This window comes from Stylophora pistillata, chromosome 1 (genome assembly GCF_964205215.1).
Source record: "Stylophora pistillata chromosome 1, jaStyPist1.2, whole genome shotgun sequence".
In the NCBI taxonomy this organism is placed as follows: Eukaryota; Metazoa; Cnidaria; class Anthozoa; order Scleractinia; family Pocilloporidae; genus Stylophora; species Stylophora pistillata.
The window spans coordinates 35,555,852-35,578,830 of NC_142519.1; the positions used below are offsets into that span (position 1 = coordinate 35,555,852).

At 39.5% G+C, this 22,979-nt stretch overlaps 2 protein-coding genes across 2 annotated transcripts in view; one reads left to right on the top strand and one right to left on the bottom strand.

Annotated features, from left to right (window-relative positions):
- The first annotated feature begins 361 nt into the window (after positions 1-361).
- Positions 362-8,565, top strand: LOC111326273 (stAR-related lipid transfer protein 7, mitochondrial). The gene is made up of 9 exons (XM_022930233.2): positions 362-1,005; positions 3,024-3,163; positions 3,697-3,746; positions 4,117-4,227; positions 5,923-5,967; positions 6,261-6,298; positions 6,612-6,711; positions 7,043-7,127; positions 8,026-8,565. The coding sequence occupies exons 1-9, from the start codon at positions 605-607 to the stop codon at positions 8,106-8,108; spliced, it is 1,053 nt and encodes a 350-aa protein (XP_022785968.1). The 5' UTR covers positions 362-604; the 3' UTR covers positions 8,109-8,565.
- A 370-nt stretch (positions 8,566-8,935) lies between these two features.
- The window catches only part of LOC111326294 (fibrocystin-L), a 48,944-nt gene continuing 34,900 nt past the window's right edge, over positions 8,936-22,979 (bottom strand). Inside the window, exons 45-58 of the mRNA XM_088753410.1 lie at positions 22,071-22,459; positions 21,158-21,361; positions 20,243-20,883; positions 19,338-19,923; positions 18,846-19,046; positions 18,021-18,290; positions 17,080-17,467; positions 16,312-16,613; positions 15,236-15,910; positions 13,484-14,868; positions 11,358-13,083; positions 10,795-10,920; positions 9,661-9,939; positions 8,936-9,524 (exon numbers count right to left, since the gene is read on the bottom strand). Coding sequence (XP_088609536.1) covers positions 9,373-9,524; positions 9,661-9,939; positions 10,795-10,920; positions 11,358-13,083; positions 13,484-14,868; positions 15,236-15,910; positions 16,312-16,613; positions 17,080-17,467; positions 18,021-18,290; positions 18,846-19,046; positions 19,338-19,923; positions 20,243-20,883; positions 21,158-21,361; positions 22,071-22,459 — 7,324 coding nt within the window. The 3' untranslated portion in view covers positions 8,936-9,372. The remainder of the gene's footprint in view (positions 9,525-9,660; positions 9,940-10,794; positions 10,921-11,357; positions 13,084-13,483; positions 14,869-15,235; positions 15,911-16,311; positions 16,614-17,079; positions 17,468-18,020; positions 18,291-18,845; positions 19,047-19,337; positions 19,924-20,242; positions 20,884-21,157; positions 21,362-22,070; positions 22,460-22,979) is intronic.

The following is a 22,979-nucleotide window of genomic DNA, read 5'->3' on the forward strand; positions in this document are numbered from 1 at the left end:
ATCTCCAGTGGCACTACACACTACTTCTGATTATTGACGCTGAAAATAACGAAACGAAAAAAGAAGAAGCAGAAAAAGTACAGGTAGTCGTATCGTATGATTAAAATGTAAACATGTCTCTAAGAAACAATTTATCTCTTCCTGGGTACTAGCCAAATAAACTCATCCCCCTCGCGTACGTACATTACCTCTTCTTATCGATGAAGAAAACGGCTCGCTCATATTTCAAGATGTAGCTCAGTTATTGCCACGAAGGCAGCCAGCGCATGAAAATTAGCTACCTTTATGACGTAACAATGACTAGCTCCACGTAATTGCTTGAATGTGACTTGGATTTTCATCGAGAGGAAATTTCAGTCTGTGCGCACATATGCGCCTTCTGTCCTCCCCTAACATCCGGTAAGGTTCCTTTTACACGTGATCAACGAACGCGCATTGGTGGAAATTTGATGAACTTTGACCGCGAAACTAGACACACCGCCACTATGAGGCTCGAAGATCACATGTAAACATGGCGGCTGTGTGTAGGAGATCTCACTCGTTCTTTTACCATCTTTTGGGTTCTTTACCGTGAACGATCCTCACATTTTATCTGAGAAAAGGAATGGCAGCAACAGGGCCGTACATAATCTACAAGTCTTCCCAGTTCTGCGCTGCTGTTCGTTGCAATGTTGGCTTCGATCATCCACTTCGCAAGCGAATTCGTGAAGTCGAGTTCCCTTTTCCAAAAGGAGCAGACACGCTGCCTCTTCGGCTTAATCTGGAAAGTTTGAGTTCCGCAGTTAATGAAATATGCCAGCAGATGAGAGAAAGAAGAGAAAAATACTTGCTTCAGAGACAGAGCATCAAGCAACGAAGAAAAGGTTTTTGCGAAGATTTTTATGCAGAGAAGACAGAAGGAAATCTGAGTTACGAAAACCAGTTGGCAAACCGGGACATTCGCCTTCTTGGTGCTGGTGGATTTTTGTGGGATAGGGAGCGAGTTACGGATTATGAACTGTTCAGGTTAGTTACGTTTGTAATCAATAATAATTATTCTTGAGTTGAACAGATTAACTTTCTTGTTGTAAATGTGTCTATTGAAAATGTTTCACAATCAGTCATCGAGCAGGTCTCAGTCAAGCTTCCTAGTTATGCTGTGTGCTCCAAGTCAAATCTCTTTCAAATCCCATTTGTCATGTAAACCCGTAAATTTGCACCAGATCTTCATGTTTAGAATTTAACGTCTGATTTACATGTACACCCGAGAGTCGATCAGCGAATTGCCAGAGCTACATGTAGGTAGGAAATTAAAATGTTGAACGTTTTAAGACTTGAGTTTTTTGTCTGGTATTACATAAGTTGTTTTAATTTCCAAGGGGCGCTCATTGTGGTTACGATGATTGTTGTTGTTTGGCTGTTTGTATTTCTTTGAGATTTGGTTCGTGCTTAGCTGGTGTATGCTGGACGTTTGGAGGGCAAGGAAAATAAAAACGAGTTACCTGAGCATAGCAAACAACAACATCAGTGTGAGCGAAGGAAGGTTCTGATAAAAATAAATAAGAAACAGAAAGAGTGGATGATATATTCCCAGCCTGAATAAGCTTAAAATCCAGAACATTAGACTAGTAGAGCCATACAGAATGGTAGTCACCACTTATTATTAACTGCAGAGTCTTTTAGGTGAAGCTGTGCTCTCTATCCAGATGTCAATACTCCCCTACCTTTCCACTTTCTCTAGCCGTCAGCTAAGCTTCCCACCCTGCAACCCTTAAAGTTTACTACACTGCCTTCTTCTTCCTTTTTATCCTGCCTTATTACCCTTTGCTTTGATAATTTGTAAATTATATACATGTAACTTACCCTTTAACTCCCATTGGTGACCAAGACTGGATTTATGCTTACAGTATCAATACAATATCAAGCAGACAAGTCATGAGAATAGCCAAAAATACCAATCAATTATTATTAAAAACTGGATCATTGGATAATGCAATTCAAGACTTTTTATTGGCTTAGCCATTATTGTATATGAGCCAATATACCATAATCTAATACCTGTACATTGTAACATCCAGTTTCTTCTAACAAAATAAAGTCGAGAAGATTTGTCTAATGTCTTGGGGGTGTTTTTTTTTTTGTTTTTTTTTAATAAAACAATTATTCCACTCGCGCTTGTTGGATATGAGATGATTATAGCCAACTCAGCGCTACACGCCTTGTTGGCTATCTATCATCTCATATCCAATGCACACTCATAGAATATTTATTATTCAATCAAATAACAAATAATTATTGGTTGAACCAACCTCAAAAGAATTGTATTGCCTATGGTAAGGAGGATTACTAGTGAGATTTTAGGGGTGGAAATTGTAATGGTTAATGTACTACAACTGTGTTGAAAGCATCTTACATGTACAGTACTTGTATTTTATACTATGTTTTAAGATATAATAAATCAACACTAGATATTATACAAATGAGTTTTATTTTATGTTTCCAAGGTCAAAGGGGATTGTTGAAAATATGAGCGTGAGCCAAATACGTAATTTATATTAATGGGTAAACTATTTTAACCCGTTAAATAGGAGATTTTTCATTCTGCAAATAAAAGGTATTGGTTTCTGTACTCTGTTGAGTGTGGGGGGTATCTGCTTTGTTGCAAATTGATCAGGCTAAATCTGTATGGTACAAATTGATCAGGCTAAATCTCTATGGTACAAATTGATCAGGCTAAATCTGCATGGTACAAATTGATCAGGCTAAATCTCTATGGTACAAATTGATCAAGCTAAATCTCTATGGTACAAATTGATCAGGCTAAATCTCTATGGTACAAATTGATCAGGCTAAATCTCTATGGTACAAATTGATCAGGCTAAATCTCTATGGTACAAATTGATCAGGCTAAATCTCTATGGTACATTTAGTGCATTCTGTTCATCAGTTATGAATGTACAGTGTAGGTTATAATCTTGGTGTAGAACATTCCAGTTTTTTAAGTTTGGCATTATTCTAGAACTTTGATCATGCTTGTTCCTCAGGTGTAAGAAGGAAAACTCTAGGAAAAGGAAGAGTGACAGAAGAAACAATGATAAAGAAGAATGGGAACACTTCATTAACCAACATCAGTTAGAGGTGTGGAGGAGGCCTATTAATACCACTGGGCTTTATGAATACAAAGGTAAGAGCTGTGATCGGGCATACAACTTTAATTACCAACTACATTGTGGTGTATTCTTATTGTCTGAAACAAAGACCTTTTTTCATTGAGGAACCAGCAACATTCAACACAACTGTAGGTTCTAAGGAAGTTCTTGAAATACCTTTCCACAGTCTATACGACACTGTATATGTTTGAGGTACATTTTTTTTATAGTTGTGGTAGTTAACTTTCTAAAATAAATACTTTGGTGAGGTTGGAAATTCTAGGTGATCGTCTAAGTTTCTTATTCGTGGTTATCAAAGTTGCATTTAAATTTCAAAAACAGAAATGTATTGACTTCTGCTATATTTAATTTACATGTTTTAACTCAGTTTTCCTCACAGTTGGGTTTTACATGATTTCAGCATGCTCCTCAAAGAGTGAATGGGTTTTTAACAAAATATGTCATATTGAAATGAAAATTATCATTTTACAATTACATGTACATTAACTTCTGCACTGTAAATATTTTTGAAACTTCTGACCTTTACATTTCTCTCTTCTCTTTGTAGTTTTTGGTACTTTCTTTGACATAAATGCAACATCCTTCTATAGAACTCAGGTAAGGAGAGGTTAATCAATTGAATAGTGTTCAACCTGTTAATTTCACAATTACTCTTAGTGATGAGGGTAACATACTCTGATGATAAAAACTAATAGAGTGTTACTGTGTTCAATTATTAAACATTTGTCCATTTGATGATAAACCACTCTATGACTTGATGACTTGCAAACAGTATTTGATCTCACATTGTGGTTGTAATCTTTCTCCAGAATCCTTCTTTCATTTGTCTCACACATTGGAATAGTTAGGAATTTAACCTTTCATGCGTTCAGAAATTCCCAGTGCTTGGCCGCAGTGTTCAGTTAGATACATGTACATGTAGTCAGAATCTCTTGAACAGTGTTAATTGTGATTTATTTATTATCAGGTTGATAATGAGTACCGTTTATGCTGGGACCAGTTTGTGTTAAAACTTGATGTTGTTGACTCTGACCCTGTGACTGGAACTGAAGTACTACACTGGGTCACAAAATTTCCTGTAAGTACAGCTGTACCTCATTTTTTATACCAAATTTTTTGGGGGGTTTTGTATTGTTTGTGTCTTTAAACTGGCTATTTACAAAATGCACTGTAGTGCAAACAATTTTTCAAGGCCCAGATGTTCAAAGGACAGATAATACTATCCTTGAGATAAGTGTTAGCAAACATACTATGACATCCATCAGATTGAGATTCGTCCTGAGGATAGGGTCATCCACTCTCCTCAAACAACTGGGTTCAGACCTTAATGTGATTCCTTGAAAATTAAAGTTATTGAACAAAATTCTTTTTAAACCTTTCCTTAAATGTTCCCTAACAATGTCTGTTTTGAAAAATACAATAAAAAAGATAGGTCACCAGGCTTGTTTAAGAGATACATGTATGATGTGCTAAACTTGGCCCATCTACACCTGTACTAGCATAAATATTGTGCATCATTTCATCACTTCATGGTACATTTTGCAGTTACTGTAAGCAAGGGTTTTTAACATGATGCTTGAAAAAAAAAAAGTTGATAGGTAGAAATTCAAGAGTATGGAACAATTTGAAATACATGTTTAACCCATTAATGGCCGCAGCTTTTGTGGAAAACTGTGTTTTGAAGCTAGTCCAGCAGATTTCGGGTCACTGTTGGGGTTTTAAAAGCTCGAACTTACCAAAAACCACTTGACAGCTCGTGCACTCGACGGCCTTTCGATCCAAATGCAAAATGGCGGCCTGAAAATCTCGGGCACGCGCAGAGAGCAAAATTTCGACATAGTTTTTGGGTTGAAAAGTCACGCCCCACTTACGACTTCTACTTTTCTCTCTTTCTCCTGCCCTTTTTTTCCCCTCTCCTTGCCTAAAGTTTCTCCTCACTTGCTGGAAATTGAGTAGGCTTCATTTTGGTGTAGAGATTTTTCAGAAACTACTCATTATTTTCAAAGCACATGCTCGGAAAGGTAGGTGGGTAGTGAAACACGATCTTCGTGCAGATTTTCCAGTCAAAGTGACACGGTTTTTTGGCTATTTCTCCAATCTCCTCCACTCAATTGCGCTCATTCTGGTATCGTCTGCAAGATATTTTCAACCCGTTCAAGTACATGCTCGAATTCGTGCTCCAGAGTTAAAATTGATGACGTCACAGGGCGTAGAAAGGGTGTGGGTCCCCATGGGCGCATACGGGCGCACTGGACGTTAATGGGTTAATTTGTGAAAAAAAAAACACAATTTTAAACAATATGGACTTGAAGAGTTCCTCAAGTCATTTCTTTGAAGGTTGTAATTTGCACCCTTGAGTAACAGGATTCATGCACATTTTTAGTGATATATATATTTTTTCCCTTTAATTTTTTTTTACTTCTCCAATTTCTAGGGGAAAATTTGCTCACCAAAATAATTATGCAATAAAGAATATAGGTCAGCATGTGCATTCAAAAGCTAAAGACCATAGTTCAGGATGCACAGTGCAATACTGAGGAATCACCTTAACTGTACCACTACAAATGTACATGCAGGTGTGCATGTTTAGTGACCATGAAGTTAACTTTAAAATGTCAATCTGCAGAGTGTATGAAAACTGTCCTTATTCATAGAGCATTATCAGTAAATTATTTAAGTTATTAAAATGATTGATCCAGACAACAGAGATGATAATTTGGAATGTTGTATCCAATAGTATTATTGTTAGCTTTTTTTCTTTTGTTATTTATAGTATCCATTGAGAAATAGAGATTATGTGTTTGTAAGAAGAGGGAAGGTAAGTTGATGGAGATGGTTTTACAAAAGGGTTTTAGTCAGTTAGAACTGCCAACCTTCACCCACAGGCTATGATATGTTCTCTCCTTTTCAGCAATCATTTTAAGAGTAACCCAGAAGGTTGACAGTAACCCCAACAGCATACAATTAATCAGTCAGTGTGAAAAAAAGAAAGAATATACTCAAGGAGATCTTTGAAAAGCTTAGAAAATAGGAAGAAGGTAAATTTATTAGTTACCGTGGTACAGTAATATTTATCCATTAAGATTTGACATACTTATGCCCACATTTCAGATTGATCATAATTCAAGGACAATGGTTCTGGTTTCAAGGTGAGCAACAGAGTAATGTTACATGTACCTTTTCTGTCAACATGATTTTGTTGTGTAGGGTAACCTTACATTTCTTTAAGAATGACCCACTATTTGTACCACAAGTGTTGCCTACTGATCTTCTGTGAACTCCATTAACATGTACAGGTACACATACCAATGTGTTTGTTGTTACAATAATATGACCACCTGTTAATTAAGCAATCATTTCCCTTAAATTCCCCCTGTACTTAGGTGCAAGCTGTAGTTTACAAGCTGAATATAACTGTTTATTTCTGTGACATACTGAACATACCTGTTATGATATATCCAGGGCAACTTGTCACCCACTCTGCCCAGAGAGTAGTGAACATGTGCGAGTGCCAAGCTACCACTCCAGCATGGTGATTGTACCACATAAAACATTTGATGAGGTGAGACAAGCTTTTACGAATATGTTTCAGTAGTCATACATGTACAGTAAGGGGGTGGTTCAAAATTTTTCTTCAAATTTTTTTAAAAATATGAAACTACATGAACAAGGTGATCTTGCACATAAAAAAAAGATGAAATTTCAATTGAGTTAGTAGTACTGAATACATGTAAGAGGACCAACTACAACTGCTGTATTCTTGCCCTCTGCAAACTTTGTACTACCCACAATAGAAAAGTTGATTGTTTTCCTTCACAATTCTAGAACTTAGACCAACACGGTCACAATCAATTTCTTTTTTAAGTTCACATTTTGCATTGTTTACTTTGTAGGATGGCTTGGACTTTGTTCTGTCTTACTTTGATGATCCTAAGACGAACTTTCCATCTTATTGCATGAACGTTTTGACGAGCACAAGTAAGTGTGACTACAGTTACTGGAATCTGCTTTATAATATGGTTCCCCTGGGTTTTGATAATGCTGTACCTGGTAACCCTTTTCTTGCAAGGTCCTTATGTTTCTCTAAGGCTTCCAACATGTACATGCATTGGCTTGAGTTCATCCTACCTAGGATAAGAGTGCACATGTATACAGTCTAAGCGCAGGTCTCTGAATGTACTTGTTTTACCTCATTATAAAACTAATTTTTCAAAGAGCATGGCGAGTGAAAGAAAACAGGTCACATCATTTTAGTAAAAGAGTTTCCCGCTGCTTTTGTGCTACCATTTTATTTAGAAGTAGGGATACTATATAAATTATTTGAAGTTTTGAGTGAAATTTTTTTCAGTGACTCGTCTAGACTAGGAACAATACCTCCTCGTTGGCTTAGCCAAGAATTGAGTTGAAAGAAATAACTTGAAAATAAGCAACCACAGAGCAAACTTTTAGAGCAGAAGTTTGTGGTACCTCTGTATATTTTGGTGATACTTTTTTGACTTGAAATTGAGACTTAGCTGGGAGAGAAGGCTGACTCGCCTGCCCATGTCATACATTCACATGAACTCGTACATTTCTCAAGTTCAAATACAGGGAAAACCTGTTTATCTTGAATGATAACAATTTATCTTTCAAGTTTGTTTAGCCGAAGGCCTCATTTACCTTTCAATTGAGTTATTTATTCAGCCTTATTTATCTCTATAATTTTTGTTATTCACCATCCAGTAGGTCCGTATTGGGAAAAACTGTGCCCGAGTTCTTGAGTACCGTGATATAGGAACGCGCTAAGAACCCGTCAGATTGCAGAATTCGTTACTCTGAGAAAAAAAGAGATTTCCTTATTCTACTGATTTTGATTTATAAATTCCTTTTTTTGCAGATCTTCCAACCTTTATTGAAACACTGCATAATGCAGCTGCTGGTTTGAATCAACACCAGGAAAAAATGCTACAAGCCAGTTGAAACACTATTATCGCAACTTGACGACAAAATGAACATTAGAATTATGGAAACGATGTTGCGGAAAATTTAACTTTCAGCAAAGCCAGTTAAATATTTTCGCGAATCATAAATTGATCTACCTTTCTGCACTAGTTTGAGACAAGTAGGTTTGAAACTTTGAGGATGCACTGTGTGCAGAGTTGGGACGATTTATCAAGAGAGTTGTGAAGCTACCGTGGTTTCAAAGTATCTCACCTCGTAACGGTGTGTGGGATGAAAGCAGCCCAAAATAAAGACTATTTTGGAAAAATAAGAAAGTATTAAATAAGAAAACATTGTCCACTCAAAATGAAGTTATGTAGAAAAACGTACACTCTATTTTTGGTATAATGTTGATTAAATACAACTGCGGCACTCAAGACGCGTAGTGTTTTGTAGTGAGATTGTCCTTCGATAATTAAACATATTTTCTCGCGAAGGTACAGAGCTAGCTAAATGTGTTAAATATTAGTGGGAAATTGTATCAGAAGTTATTTTTAAAATGAATTATGTAATCGGAATTTAGTGCAACGACGAAACCGACTGCTTCTGATAACTGCAAGCAGAGCATGAAGACATACACATGTAATTAGCCCGACGTATATCACCTCTCGTCTAAAAAAGGAAAGAAGGGAAGAATAGAAAAACACTTAGAAGTGCGTTTGGAATGACCGTCCGAAGTAAGTATGACAGTAGCACGAAAAACAAAATTTCCGGAAACGGGAAGCTTCTGAAGCCAGCAGGTTGCCATTGGAAGGTATAGGTTAGAAGGTGTATTTTTTTTGTATGAACAACCAAAATTTCAAATATAATGGAGAATGACGTATTTATTTCACACTTCCAGTACTTAGAGGCTTACAATTTCTACGTTTCTTCGTGATAAATATTATCCCAAGACCTTACATCCCTTAGCGAGTTAAATATCCTGGCCTCTAAGGCGCTTTGCGGGATAAGAATTCGCTCTCAAGAGTCAAGTTGCATAGACAAAAAACGCGGAAACAGAGAGTGAACTACAAAGCAACGACGTGGAAAGACTACCTCGGACCTCAAGTTACTAGGTCGGAAGATGCGATTTTAGATAAGGATCATTTGTTGGGGTTATAGAAGCCTTATTTTTTTTTTCACGTTGAACTCTTTACTTCGGCATTGGAATGAAAATCAACGCTCTCAAGACGGAATCACACACGAGTGAACATGTATACTAAATAAATAGCACGATATGTACTCTTTTCCTTCGGGGGAACTTTTACACACTGGAGACTTGTTCGTCTTCGCAAGCGATCTTGTGCCGGTGCCAGTCCATCGCTTGGCAGTCTCGGCTACAGTAACCACGCCTGTGACACGCAGAGCAATGGAAATGAGCTGCAGCACCACATGGACAAAACAGAAGCGCTGCTTCTGAAGATTGGAAAAGAAAAACAAATAAATTTAACCTTCTAATCAAAGATGGAAGCGAGAAACTTCGTTTCAATTCAAAATGCTCCAAAAAATGTTGAATTCAAAATGCTGACTGGCGCCTTTATTTGAACCTTACCTTGGGTGTTAGCAAATCTGATGATTACCGACAAGTTATACATGCTCTTGGTTGTTGCCTCGCTGGATGGTTCTACATCAGCCATCATGGCGTCTTGAAATAAGAAAACTCGTCCAAGAAGGGTTTCCAAGAATTCCTTCTTGAGTATTTCCCGAATGTCAGCAAGGGTAGCATCGCTAGGAAACTCGACGAAGCCGATTTTCGTGAAGGGCTTTCTTCCTTCTCCTTCCGCGACTGTGTTGAGGACATTCACGGGAAGTCTGACAGTGTATGACTCCTCTGTCGTAAAAAAGGATTGACACAGTTTGAAAAAAGAACTATTACAAACATTGTACACGGGCTGAGTTGTTTGGTAGAAGTTAAAAAAAAATTCTCCGTAGACTGCGTGGAGCAATGTTTACCTTGCCCTTTAACTCGCAGAAGTGATGAAGTTGTAACTTCTGCCCATGATATCCATACATTATCCAGCAAACAGAAAATGAGAATCTGACTCAAACTTATCAGGTAGACGTTGTGTTATCTTGATCTCACACGAAATTCTCGTAACTACTTTACAAGGAAATGTGAAACAGCTACATGTAGAAGGGACAGTGAACAATCAGAGCTTGGGAATTGAACGGTTAACTGTCGAAAATAATTTTGGATCACATTGTCAATCTATTGTTCTTGAGAATTTTTACACCCCGTGAGCCAACTAGAAGCGAAACGAAATGCAAAAGCAGTCGCTGAGTTGTCATATGCTTTTTCCTGCCCTTCAGACTGTTTGAATCATTGGTAATGAGTTTTCAAAGGAGTTGATATGCATAACCCTGATTATTGCTTCAGTTTTGGTATTCCAACACTCAAGCGAAAAGCGTCGTCGTCTGTTAACTCTTTGACCCTTAAAAAGAGTGACTAACATCTAATTTCTCCTCTTAATATCACTCCTGAATCCAACATGAAAGTCATGGGAATTAAGGAAATGATCACTAACTTAAAGCTCCCGATTGTACAACAAATTCTCCTTGTCAGCACCTTATAAAATGTTTAGAGAACAGTATGGAGAATATGCATACTGATATATGGATATAAAGGGCGAAATTCTTACGCTTAGGCTGGAAACTAAGAAAATTTCAATTAAACTGACTAACCCACCTTCTACTGTGATGTCATTTCCGTCGTTACTGTTTCCCGCGTATCCAGGAGGAAGCAAAGTGACGTTCATTTTGGGTGTACTGTGACCGGAAGAGGGGCGGCTAGAATCACGAGATCTTGTTTGAGCTGCAAAGAATAAGACGGCTCTATAATATTGACGGCTCTATGTAATTGACGGCTCTGTGTTATTGACGGCTCTATGTTATTGACGGCTCTATGTTATTGACGGCTCTATGTTATTGACGGCTCTATGTTATTGACGGCTCTATGTTATTGACGGCTCTGTGTTATTGACGGCTCTATGTTATTGACGGCTCTATGTTACTGACGGCTCTATGTTATTGATGGCTCTATGTTATTGACGGCTCTGTGTTATTGACGGCTCTGTGTTATTGACGGCTCTATGTTATTGACGGCTCTATGTTATTGATGGCTTTGTGTTATTGACGGCTCTATGTTATTGACGGCTCTGTGTTATTGACGGCTCTATGTTATTGACGGCTCTGTGTTATTGACGTTATGTTACTTTTGGACACCCATTTCAGCAGGCTACAACAACTTACGTGATTCTTGAGCCATCAGCCTCTTGTACAACACAGCTTTCTCAAAAATAAAATGCCTAGAGCTTTGGTCTTTTAAAGATTTCCTGGTGGGAGTACCCGAGTTAGCCGAAGATGGTGTCCCATTCCTTGTCAACTCTTCGTCTGACGAATCACTGCCAAAGGACGAACCATTTTGAGCTTGCAGTCGTAACTTTTGCGGTGATAGTCCTCGTTTTGGTGTTTGCGGGCTTAAATTAATCGGTGATCCTTCAGTTGAGGAGTTCTCTTGCACCAAGATTTGGCTGTCACTTTTCTGTATCACCGTCTGTCTACCAAGAATCGATGAATCTCTCATGTTGGCGTCGATTGTTAGAGACGAGAGTGGAAGCCGTGGAGTGCGCCTAACAAGCGCGGGAGAAGTGTTCTCCGACCACGCTTCAAAAGACGCCTGGGACGAGGCAGAATTCACTTTGCGTACCTTCCGCTTAGAAAAGTTACCTGTTTTCGCTGAGGTGTTTCTTGAAGAGGGCCTCGACGATGGAGGTGTTTCATTGTCCGACGACTCGAAACAGTCATTGGTTAATCCGCTGAACAGAATCATCTCGGTATCTCCCATCTTTTGAACCCTCTGCGAGGCTGAATTCGAATCGATCATGTTGATGTTCGATGCGCTTTTCCATGAATGTTTGCCTTTTGCTCGTCGAACACGTTTCCTACAGAAGAAGAAGGCCACTCCAGTGATAACACCAAGAACGACGACCCCGCATACAGTGATTACTGCAGCTGTTGGAAATGTTGATCGGTCTTCCTCTGCATGCGACACCTTATCATTACCGTGATAATCTCGTCCGTCCACGCGCATGACCATTTGAGCTTGATACTCCGTGTTGTTCACACGCAAAATGTACCCCGACTTGATCATGTCCCATAATGCAACTAGGGTCTTGTCTATCTGGGATCTCTGGGCCGTAATGTCAAAATAAACCAGGATGCTGCCTCGTGCGAGTGTCACATTATCAATCTTTGCACGTGAGAATCTTGAAGTTAGGTCTTTTATGATCGTTTTCACAAAGATGTCCTTGTTTCCTTCGACTTTTGAGAAATCGTTTTGGAAAACAAACATAACGTTTTTCATGACAGGTGGATCAAGACAAGTTGATGATGACTCTGAAATGTTGACAGTTATCTGAGGCGAGTGTCCACTGCTGACCACCAGGGCAGCGTTTGGCGCCAATTGAACCCTTATTGGCGCTGGGAACATTTGATAACGTGAAAACATAAACAGAGGTGTGACCACTGGTTCGGGCCACTGAGCACCCTTCGTTACCTGAATCATGGACACGCCTAGGTCTTCCATTTCTACTTGAAACCGTTTAGCCACCACTAAAAAGCTCTCGCCTCGATGTTCAGCCTTCACGATACCTCCAAACAACTCGTGCTCATGATTATAAGTGGCTACCAGTTCTCCTGCATTGAATGAGGTGCTTTCAAGCTGTGCATTCAAGATGTCAGATCCTCCAGCCAACTCGAAGTATAGTTGGGTGTCAGCATTTTTCTCTTTGGTTCCATCTCGAGTGCTCAACTCAGCTATTAATTCGAACTCGCAGTTTGTAGAGGCATTCTGGTGATCAGGGACGGTCATATGAAAGAGGTTTAAGAATCGCACCATATCCATATTTGCACGTGCTAACAGGTATGCATCGTTCCGTTCTAGAACTCCATTTAGATTGAAATCCATGACTTGTAGCTGTAAAGAGAAAGTAAAGGGTCCTAAGAGCGAAGACCTTTATTAGCTCCCCTAGGGTTAGAGTAAACAGAAAGGAAAAGATATGGCGGGAGTCTTAAAATATATTTTACGATTGAAGGTGTGGCAAGTGATGGTCTCTTCCGTCTCATGCCATATTTACGCATCGTTCCTTTCAGTTTGAAGACAGCTTGCCCGCTTGACACGAAATTATTCTTATATCGTGACATCCTGTCGGACTTAAAAGTTCCTACAGCGTTAAAACAAGATCTCAAGAACTATGACCCTCAGTTTTTTCTATGTACACCAGTGGGCAATAATAACTAAAGTCACAAACTATCCAAAATCAAAAATGTAAGGATCAATTACATGGAATGAACGTATTTTCAATTCATGTGCTTACCATTTTAGTGGTTGTTCGCTTTAGCAACATTTGCCCAAATTCACTATTGAAGTTATTTTCTACTGCTAAGCTGTACGCCAAAGCGAAAGCAGGGTCTTTGATATCAAATACACAGTCTGCGTTGACATCTCCCAGCTGTGAGCTCTGGCATGGTGTCAGAGTAGGTGAAAAGTCACCTATGTAACCCAAGTTTTGATCCATTAACATGTTTACTGTTGCTTGAATGGTAGGTACACCGTTTACCAAGGAGTCGTAAACTAGATCAGCAACATGTGAAGTAGCATTATCAGGGTTTGTCAGATCTGCTATGTGTAACTGACCGTAAGTGTAAGAGTATGCACGACTCCCCTTCAGGTCGACAAAATGGATTTGACTTTCGTCGAATGAAATCTTTACATCAAACGCAAGAAGTTTTGCCTTTCCTGGATTCACTCGGACAGGGATGGTAATTTGCTGGTTAGCTTTTAAAGCTGGTATTGCGGGGCCGTACTTCTGCCCAATATCAACACCTCCCACTGGAGGGACTGTATTGCAATAAAACTGAGTTATATGTGGCTCAGCTAGACCCTGAAGCGGAGTCACTGTCACGGTTACCAAGTCATAATAATCTGACAACAACGTGACAACGCCAGTCGTGTTATCAACCAACGCTACATCTTCCTGGCTGCTTTTGAATGCAACAAGTCCCGGAAATGTAGAGAAATTCTGCACCCTAAACATCGAGCTGTCGTTCATAGCAAAGTCCACTTGTACCTGAGCTTGCGTGGCAAAAGCAGGACCAACAAGAGTTTGATTCCTAAGCCCAGTTATTTCTACAGCTACTATTTCATTGACAGTTATTACTTCAGTTGAAACTTCAAGCCTTAGCTGACTAGAAGCTCTCCCGGAGAACTTTCCAATAAGACTTATATTCCCACTGATGCTTATTCTCTCTACAAACAACACGTTCCTCGGGCTGGGACCCACCAAAACTTTAACACCCACGTCATTGCTTACGACACTGAAGGAGGCTGATATCATCTTGGTAACGTTATAGGTGGAGTTATCCGTTAAAATGAGGTTCAGAACAAGAGCAGCTGACTGGACGTTGCCATGACGATTACCTATGCGCTTTAGCGATTTCAAGGTTGCGTTTGATCTTTTTGTGGTTGGATAAGGTACAGCTGATAGTTGTAACGAAGAAAACCCAACTACGTTGATTTTTACACGAACATTGTATACGTTGTGAACACGGACAATAAGAACGCCATGACCCAGTAATCCCTGGTGGTTTGCTTCAATCACTCTCTTGCCACTAGCCGAGACAACTGAGAACAGTCCACCTGATTCTGACTTGTCATCAAATGTCAATCTGCTGTCATCGTCAGATAGCTTTTCACGGTTACCTGTTGACAGGAAATACTCGTCAGCTATTTTGTAAACTTTTAATAAAAAAATGATTGGTTACATTCACTCTTGTGCGTTTAGCTTGGCGCTTTAACATGAAGAAATATAATGCAGGGTTGTTTTTTTTTTTTTAAATGTTAAGTACATTCCCTCGGAATATTAAAACGATTTAAGCCGAATCAGTTCTGGGGAAATTTTTGGATAGCAATTAAAGAGAGAATGTTGGTTAGTGAGTCAAGCCTTTTATCCTTGTAGATGGAAATTTTAGTTGAACAATTATGACAACTCGTATTGAAAGGTTCACAGTTACAAGCAAAGTTTCTCCATCTGTGTTCTTTTTTCCGATTTAATGTCGTCATATCTTACCGTTTTCAAACAGCAACAGCACTGATATCGGACTACTGATTGCAACGCCAACTGCAACAGCTGGGTCCCCTGGGGGACTTATCTTGTTGATCACATCTTCAATAAGCACATCCACACCTCCACTGTCATTCACATTGGTGAGTCGAACTGTCACCTTAGCAATCGTGGAGAGCCGCTGAGCTGATGGAGCGTTGTCGCTTACACGTACAACAAGGGTGTACCTCACGACTGTCTCATAGTCCAGATCCTTGTTGACGATAATCACACCAGTTTTGGAATTGATATCAAAATTGTTGTCTTTATTACCAGCTACAATCGAATAACTGAGTTGCCCGTCCATTCCGAAGTCTTTGTCCGTGCCATTTATGTCCCCAACAATGGAACCAACAGCAGTATCCTCAGGGAGTTTTACGTAGATACTTGCGGAATGTTGTAACTGTGGTGCAAACTCGTTCACGCTCACTATTTCCACGCTAACAAGCACCTCGTTGGTTTGTGGCACCTTACCTTTGTCCAATGCCTCGACTGTAAGGGTGTAAAGAAGATCGGCCACGTGTTGCTGTGCCTCCAGATCAAGGCTTTTTCTTACTTTTATTATTCCAGTGTTAGAGTCGATTTCAAAGAAGCCAGGAGTGTTACCTGACTTGATTTTGTACACAACTTGGCCATTTGAACCTGATGCAGAGTCAAAATATTTAGTAAATATATACAATGATTTGTTTATTTTGCCGACAGATTTTAACCCTTCAACTATTTCTTAGAGAGATCAACTCCTTATGATTGTGTTGACTGCTAAAGAGTAAGATTGTAATATTCTCCTTGCCGAGAAAAAAAACAGGTCCGGAAGTGGCACGTCAACTGATTTTCACAACAGAGGAACAGTACGTCGGAAATGCTTATTTATTTTCACAGAATGGTACTTTGCTATGACCTGGTTGCCTTAAGTAGGGAAGACATTTTATTTGAAATCTTCTGACTGAATTTCACTTCTCCCTTAGTAGTTCAATTTATGAAGTGAGAAAAACTCAGCTGACCCACGCTTTAAGGCTCGCTTAACTTGAAAATTATTCATATACCTGCGTCAGTATCACTTGCTTGCACTGTGATGACGTCACTGCCCACTTTCACAGTTTCCTTGACAGCGACGTAGTATGAACCTTTGCTGAAAACTGGTCTATTGTCATTGATATCCATTAGACTTACATTCACAATCATGACAGACGAACGTTGATCGGCTATCTGAACAGGCCAATCAGAAGCCTTTATTTCCAGTTGGTACTTTGATGTTGTCTCTCGATCCAAGGGAGCGTGAATGAATATTTTCCCAGAAGACTCGATCCGAAAACGCCTGTCCTCATTTCCATTTATTATCTGATATCTAATTTGCAAATATAAAATATTATTCAACAAACGTTTATACGGTGGGGTCCAGTGATCTCCCTACTTCTAAAGACCACTAATTATAAAAAGATCAAGGTATACCGCTAGGCTCCGAAACATGCGCGGTAAATCGTACTAATATCACACTGTCTGAGCCCAGAATGTTTTTAGATCAAGTTTTTCAGGCCAAAGTTGATTCAGTGTTATTCCCTTGAAGAATACTTTCAAATTCAACCCAACAAACTCAGGTTTTTTTGTTGTCCATTTACTAAAATCAAACCAGACAAATGGTAGTTCGAATGGAGGTCATCTGAAAATGACCGTCAGCCAAATTGCTACCACGTAGTATAATTCAAGGATTCAAAAATTACTCTTAACAGGAAAGAAAGATTTAATTATGTCTACATAAATTAAAGTGAGTTCTCAAACAACCTTGCTCCTTTCAATACAATGACAAAACTTACGTTATGAGTCCATCAAGCCCAAAGTCCTTGTCCGTGGCTGTCACTTGGCATAACAGCGTTCCAACAGCAGTATCCTCTGGAATCTGCAATGAACGGCCAGGGTGAGTGAACTCTGGAGTGAATTCATTAACCTCTTTGACTTTCAACACGTATGTAGCATTGTTAGACAACTGCGGATTCCCATAATCCTTCGCCTCGACCAAAAGTGTGAAGTTGGGGTAAGGTGCTTGAGCAGACTCCAGATCGAGGCTCTTTTGTAAAGTCAGGTCTCCAGTGTAAGCGTTTAGACTGAAATAGCCGTCCGAGTTCCCAGAAGTGATGACGTAACTCACACGCCCATTTTCACCTGAGTCGAGATCGGTAGCCAGGAAACTTGTAGCCTTTTCACCTGAAATATGATGCACGGAACGATAGATAAACGGTTTGGAACCAGTGAAAGAGAAGTGTTAAAAGAGTTGTTTAACGTTTTATGCGGATATAGACAGATGTTAATTTGTGGTCACGAGTGACATGAAACATATCTGAGACCTTGTAAAAGAGACATTTACAAATTCACCATACTTTACGTAAGCTAGAGCCTGTTGCTTCGAAAGTCCTGTTCTGTTTTCATTCAAGATGGCGATTTCAAAAGTTTTGAAAATGAGATAATAAAACTATCAGCTAAAGAAATAAAAAGGACTGGTTTGGGTGCCAGAACCTGCTTTCCTATCTTTTAAATTTTGAATTTAAAACATGGCCTCGGGCCTGTTAAGTTACCGGGACTTTCGAGTAACGGGCCTCTGATCACTAAACTACGAAAAAACTTGAGGAAGATCGACTAGACAATGTATCCATATTTTGCACACCCTCAGATGCTGTTTCGACCGGCAGCAATTCGGAAAAAATGCAAGAGAAAGGAAAAGGAAAAAAGTTACATATCTTTTCCGTGTCCTTTGCCTCACCTGAGGAAAGTGTCTCGGGCACCTGAATCAATGTGTAATTGTTTGAAAACAGTGGATGATTATCATTAACATCCTCGACATGGACCTGTAGGTCGAAGTCAGTGTAACGCGCACCACCAGTGGGGTCACTGTCTGATGCGCGAATGATCAGCCTGTAAAGAGGTGATGTCTCGTAATCCAGAGATGAAATCAACGTAACAACACCAGAAGAACGATCAATTGCAAACTTTCCGTCGCTGTTACCACTGTAGATGAAATAATGAACCATTCCTGCGGAGTGATGAGAACAACCAAGCATAAATGAAAAATATCGTTCAAATCATTGCGAATAATCCAAGTAAAGTTCTCAGTAACCTTACAAAGTATGACAATGATTTTAAACGTCTTCTGCACAGATGGTTCAAGGTTCCAACAAAGTAGAAGTAGATCTCAAGTAAAAGCCACATTATCGCCGTTTATTTTTTTATTTTTCGAAGAATTAAAATGGGTCTCTACCTTTCAGGCTAAAAAAATCTTGACGGACCCATACAGGCTTCCCTTTGAAGCCTTGTGATTGCAACAATTTAATAAAAAATGAACCATTCAGAGTTTCGCTATGGCGAGAAATCTTTCAGCGATTTATTTTCCTCTTTTTTTCCAACGTCATAAGTGGCTTTTTACGGTCTGTGCCACAAGGAAAGCGAAGAAATTCCTAATAAAGGAATAAACAATACTGTTAAAAGCCCCAGTCAAAACAAACCCAGTCCCTTGATACTTCGTTATTACCAGTACTGTTTCTGTACTACCAGTCAGTAAAATGTTTTTATGTAGACCTTTCCATTTTACCTTGCACTCCGAAATCCTTATCGGTAGCATTCACGTCAAACAACACCAGTCCATTTCCAGGATCGTAATTTTCCTTTAAGGTAATAGAAGCTGATTGCTCGTGAGTCAGCTGAGGCGAAAACTCATTTGCAGGTGCTATGTTGATTACCACAACGGTGGAGTTACTCAGTGAAGGTGATCCCAAGTCAGTCACATGCACAGCTTAAAAGTATCAGAACAGAATTGTTTTCTCAGTAAATGAAGAATGAGTACTTCTTGCCTAAACTTTCCTATGGCACGTCCTAATTCAGATATGTTGCTAATTCAAATTGACTATGTACTAAAAAGCGCTTTTTTTCACATTTGCTCGTGTTTTTCCAAGAAAACTACAAAACTACAAATTAAACGCTTTTTTTTACATTTGCTTATGTTTTTCCAAGCTGGTTCAGGGATGATGCAGCTGCTCTAATGAACAGTTTTTCATCACGAAAGCGAATAAAGATATTGCTTTACCTAAGCTGTAATTCAGGGATGGTGGAGCTGATCCCTCTAAATCGAGCGATCGTTTAACAAGGATGTCTCCTGTGTCAGCTTTGATGTCAAAATAACCGTCAACGTTTCCTGATGTGATAGAAAACGTCAACTTGGCATTTGCTCCTGCGTCACGGTCCATTGCGTCCACACCAAGTACGACGTCATTTAAGTTTGCGGTTTCGTTTACTCGAGATGCATATCCATTTTTGGTAAACCACGGGGCGTTATCATTAAGGTCACCAATATGAACTACAACAAGGTTTAAGGAGTAACGAACTTTCTCCTCAACAGCTCCGTCGTAAGCCTTCACATTCAGGTTATAAACTGCATTTTTTTCGCGGTCTAATTTACGCGCAGTAGTAATAACACCAGAGGTCCTGTTAATATGGAAGCTGTTGTCGATGTTTCCCGCATGGAGGGTATAGTAGACATCACCCTGACTTCCAATGTCATTGTCTGTGGCATGGATAGCCATGACATAGGAGCCAATGACTGTTCCCTCATCAATATGAACTGTGCGGTTCCCTGGAGTGAACACTGGAGAATAGTCATTGACGTAATGGACCTAAGAGAGAGGAAATAGATAGAAGTTGTATGATGAGACAGGTTCGCAGAAAGCTGAGAGGGTTAAGAGAAGGTAAACAGTTTGGTGGCTCGATGGATAGGTAGGAAGGTAAGTAGGGAAGAAGGTAGTTTGGGATAGTGGGAATATATTTGATAACTAAAGGTAACTAGATACCATTGCGAACTTTAGGGAAGTGGTTTGTTTAGTATGTAAGTAAAGGGGCTGTTTTACACACAGGTATAATGAACTTGAGAGAATACCGAGGGCAGAACAACGCCTTCAATCACGATTCATTGATAACCTAATTAAACTGGCTCACCTCAAAAGCGGCTGATAGGACAACATGTCCATAGCTCGATTCAAACTTCAATACATAACCAAGGCCGTACAAAGTTACGAGGAGATCATTAAACACAGCTCGCTCCTCAACTACTGAAATATTAAATGTCCCATTCAAAAAAGACCCTCCAGGCTTGGGGTTGGCATACAATGACACAGTAATCCACCATGGGGTCTTCAAAGGTGCAGCCTTTCTACCCGTCCCTAAATCTCGAACTTCCACCACTGGCTGAGTACCAAATGGTACAGATTGATTTGCACGAGCTACTTGCGTGACGATCTCCAGATAAAACTCCCGTGGTTTTACGTCAAATGAATCAGACATGGCCAACATTCCGGAGTATGCTTGTGAGTAAGGACTGACCGACACGTTGAATTTCATTCGATAATCGGTAGCCGCATCGTAAAAACTAAAGTTTGAAAACTCTATGCGCCCTGAAACTGGTATTTGGAATTTCCTTTGGCCGAGAAGCACCTGGTTTCCAGCTCCTTCTTCCATTGAAGCTAGAATCGTCCACTTTCGACGGCGCCAACCCAGATTTCCAACCAACATGTTAGTGGCAGTGTCTCGGATCTCGAGCACAGGTTGGTGGCCGCATGGAACGGTATCATTGCAGTCTCCTGAAAAAAAGACAATACAAGTAGGTTTTTAGCTTATAGAGATTACATTTTGAATAGTTTACTTCCGAGAGTAAGTCATTTGACCATTCTCCATTAGACGGCCGCAAAACTGCAAAGATTCTTCAAAGTTGAAACTTTGTCTATTTCAGTGACACCATAGCGTAAATGCGTAAATGTAAACTTGGAAAACGTATAAAAATTTGGGTTTCATACTTTGAAAGGACGAGCCTTTCAACCGTACTAGAAATGAATCACTAAAAGATCCTACTCTTACCTGGCTGCTGAGTAATAACCAGGTCCAAGACCCTTTCTTTCACGTTAAAAGGAGTGGTGTTAGTTGAGAACTGGTAACGTGATGATGGAACTGTGAAAGCTTTGATTATAAGAATGTAGTTATTATCCTTATGGTCGATAGCGAGATCACGAAATGACGCAACACCGCCAGAAAACTCTACACTGGACGATCCATTCAGGTTTCCTGGAGGTGGAATTAAACAAAATCGACAAATATTAGTCGATCGAATTGAAAACATAAGTCTCGTTCTTGCATTTAGCATTCATTCTCCTTTGATCATGATATCATTTACAGTCTAGATTAAGAAACTGTGTCTATGCCTCTTTAAGAAATGAGAATGGAAAACTATACTTATTTAAAACAGGATATTTGATTTCTAAAAGATCAGTTAAATCGAGAGCAGACAACACCTTGCATGATATGGGCAGAAGGTATTGGGCACTAATGTCGTTTTTCAGATCTGATTTTCGCTATTGCATAAATAGCGCTCTCTACTGCGAGGATCGTGCATTATACGTAATCTCTAATAAACATCAGAATCTCAAATTTTCTTTTAAAAATAATATTTCCATCTAGTATAATTTCAGAGCTGAACAAAGAGTTTCCAGCAGTCTGATTGGTCGAGCGGTTCCTTATATGTCGCTATATAAACCGCCCCACGCGGTTTATATAAAATGTTAAAATAAAATGTTAATAAATGTTACTAAAATGTTATGATTTTAGAAATTTCTCTGTTGTTCAGCTCTGAAATTATACTAAAACAATTATTCGCCTCAGGTTCGGTGAATATTGTCGAATAATACCCGAGACGAAGTCTCGGGGACTATTCGACAATATTCACCGAACCTGAGGCGAATAATTGTTAATTAAAACAGTTGTTGGCCATAGTTACCTTTATAGTCGTGTGAATTAAGTAGCGAGGCCAAACAAATCCACTTCCTCCCCTTCCACCCGGTGTTCGTCACTAGTTCTCCAGTAGCAGCGTCGCGGACCTCAACCAAAGGCTGCTGGCCAAAAGGAACGGTTTCGTTGGAATCACCTGGGTGTCTTACTAGCGCAAAATATAATACTCTCTCTTTGACTTCAAAGGGCGTTGACGCAGATGTGAAGTTAGCTTCAGAAGGAAGGGATACTCTGTATTCCAGGACGTAGTCTGTGCCGTTGTGGCTAATGTTAAGGTCAGTAAAGTTTGCCCAGCCATCATGGCAGGGTACAGTCGTATTTCCACCCAACAAGGCACCAGGGTCCCCAGTGCCATTCTTGATTGACGCAGTTACATACCTGAAAATATTCATAACAAAAGTTCATTAATCTCATGTAATTAAGGTATCTTAAGTTGTTCTCCACCCTCCAACTCTTCAGTGGTATCAGCTCAGACATATCCCAGTAATAGCCATTTTTTTCTCAGTAAAAATGCATTAATTATTACAAAAATCCCCCCCCCCCCTGTTCCTCACTAAATGTTAGACAAGAGAAGATACAGCTTATGTTGTAAAGAAGAGACAACGTTTTTACCGTTGAGGACTAAAGTTTTAATGACCTGATTTCTACATACACAAGCGCAGTAGTGATACACAAAGATGAATAAATAATCTATATGTATTACACAGCAAACACAAAAGACGAATGTGAAACTATTTAAATTCAGATTATGCGGATGTCATTAAGATAGCTCGCGGCATGTCATTAAGATAGTTCTTATTATCTCAATCGCACGGAGTATTCATGGTATATAACAGTTTATATTCTCTTGATGCTAGAGCACACAGCCTCAGTTTTTCAAGGGGACAGGGGGGTGCCA

Bases quoted from the DNA above. Each gene is read 5' to 3' on its own strand.
- LOC111326273 (XM_022930233.2), top strand. From the start codon at position 605: ATGGCAGCAACAGGGCCGTACATAATCTACAAGTCTTCCCAGTTCTGC. The intron at 5,968-6,260 runs GTAAGTTGATGG...CCCACATTTCAG, and splicing joins TGTTTGTAAGAAGAGGGAAG to ATTGATCATAATTCAAGGAC. The intron at 6,712-7,042 runs GTGAGACAAGCT...TTTACTTTGTAG, and splicing joins CACATAAAACATTTGATGAG to GATGGCTTGGACTTTGTTCT.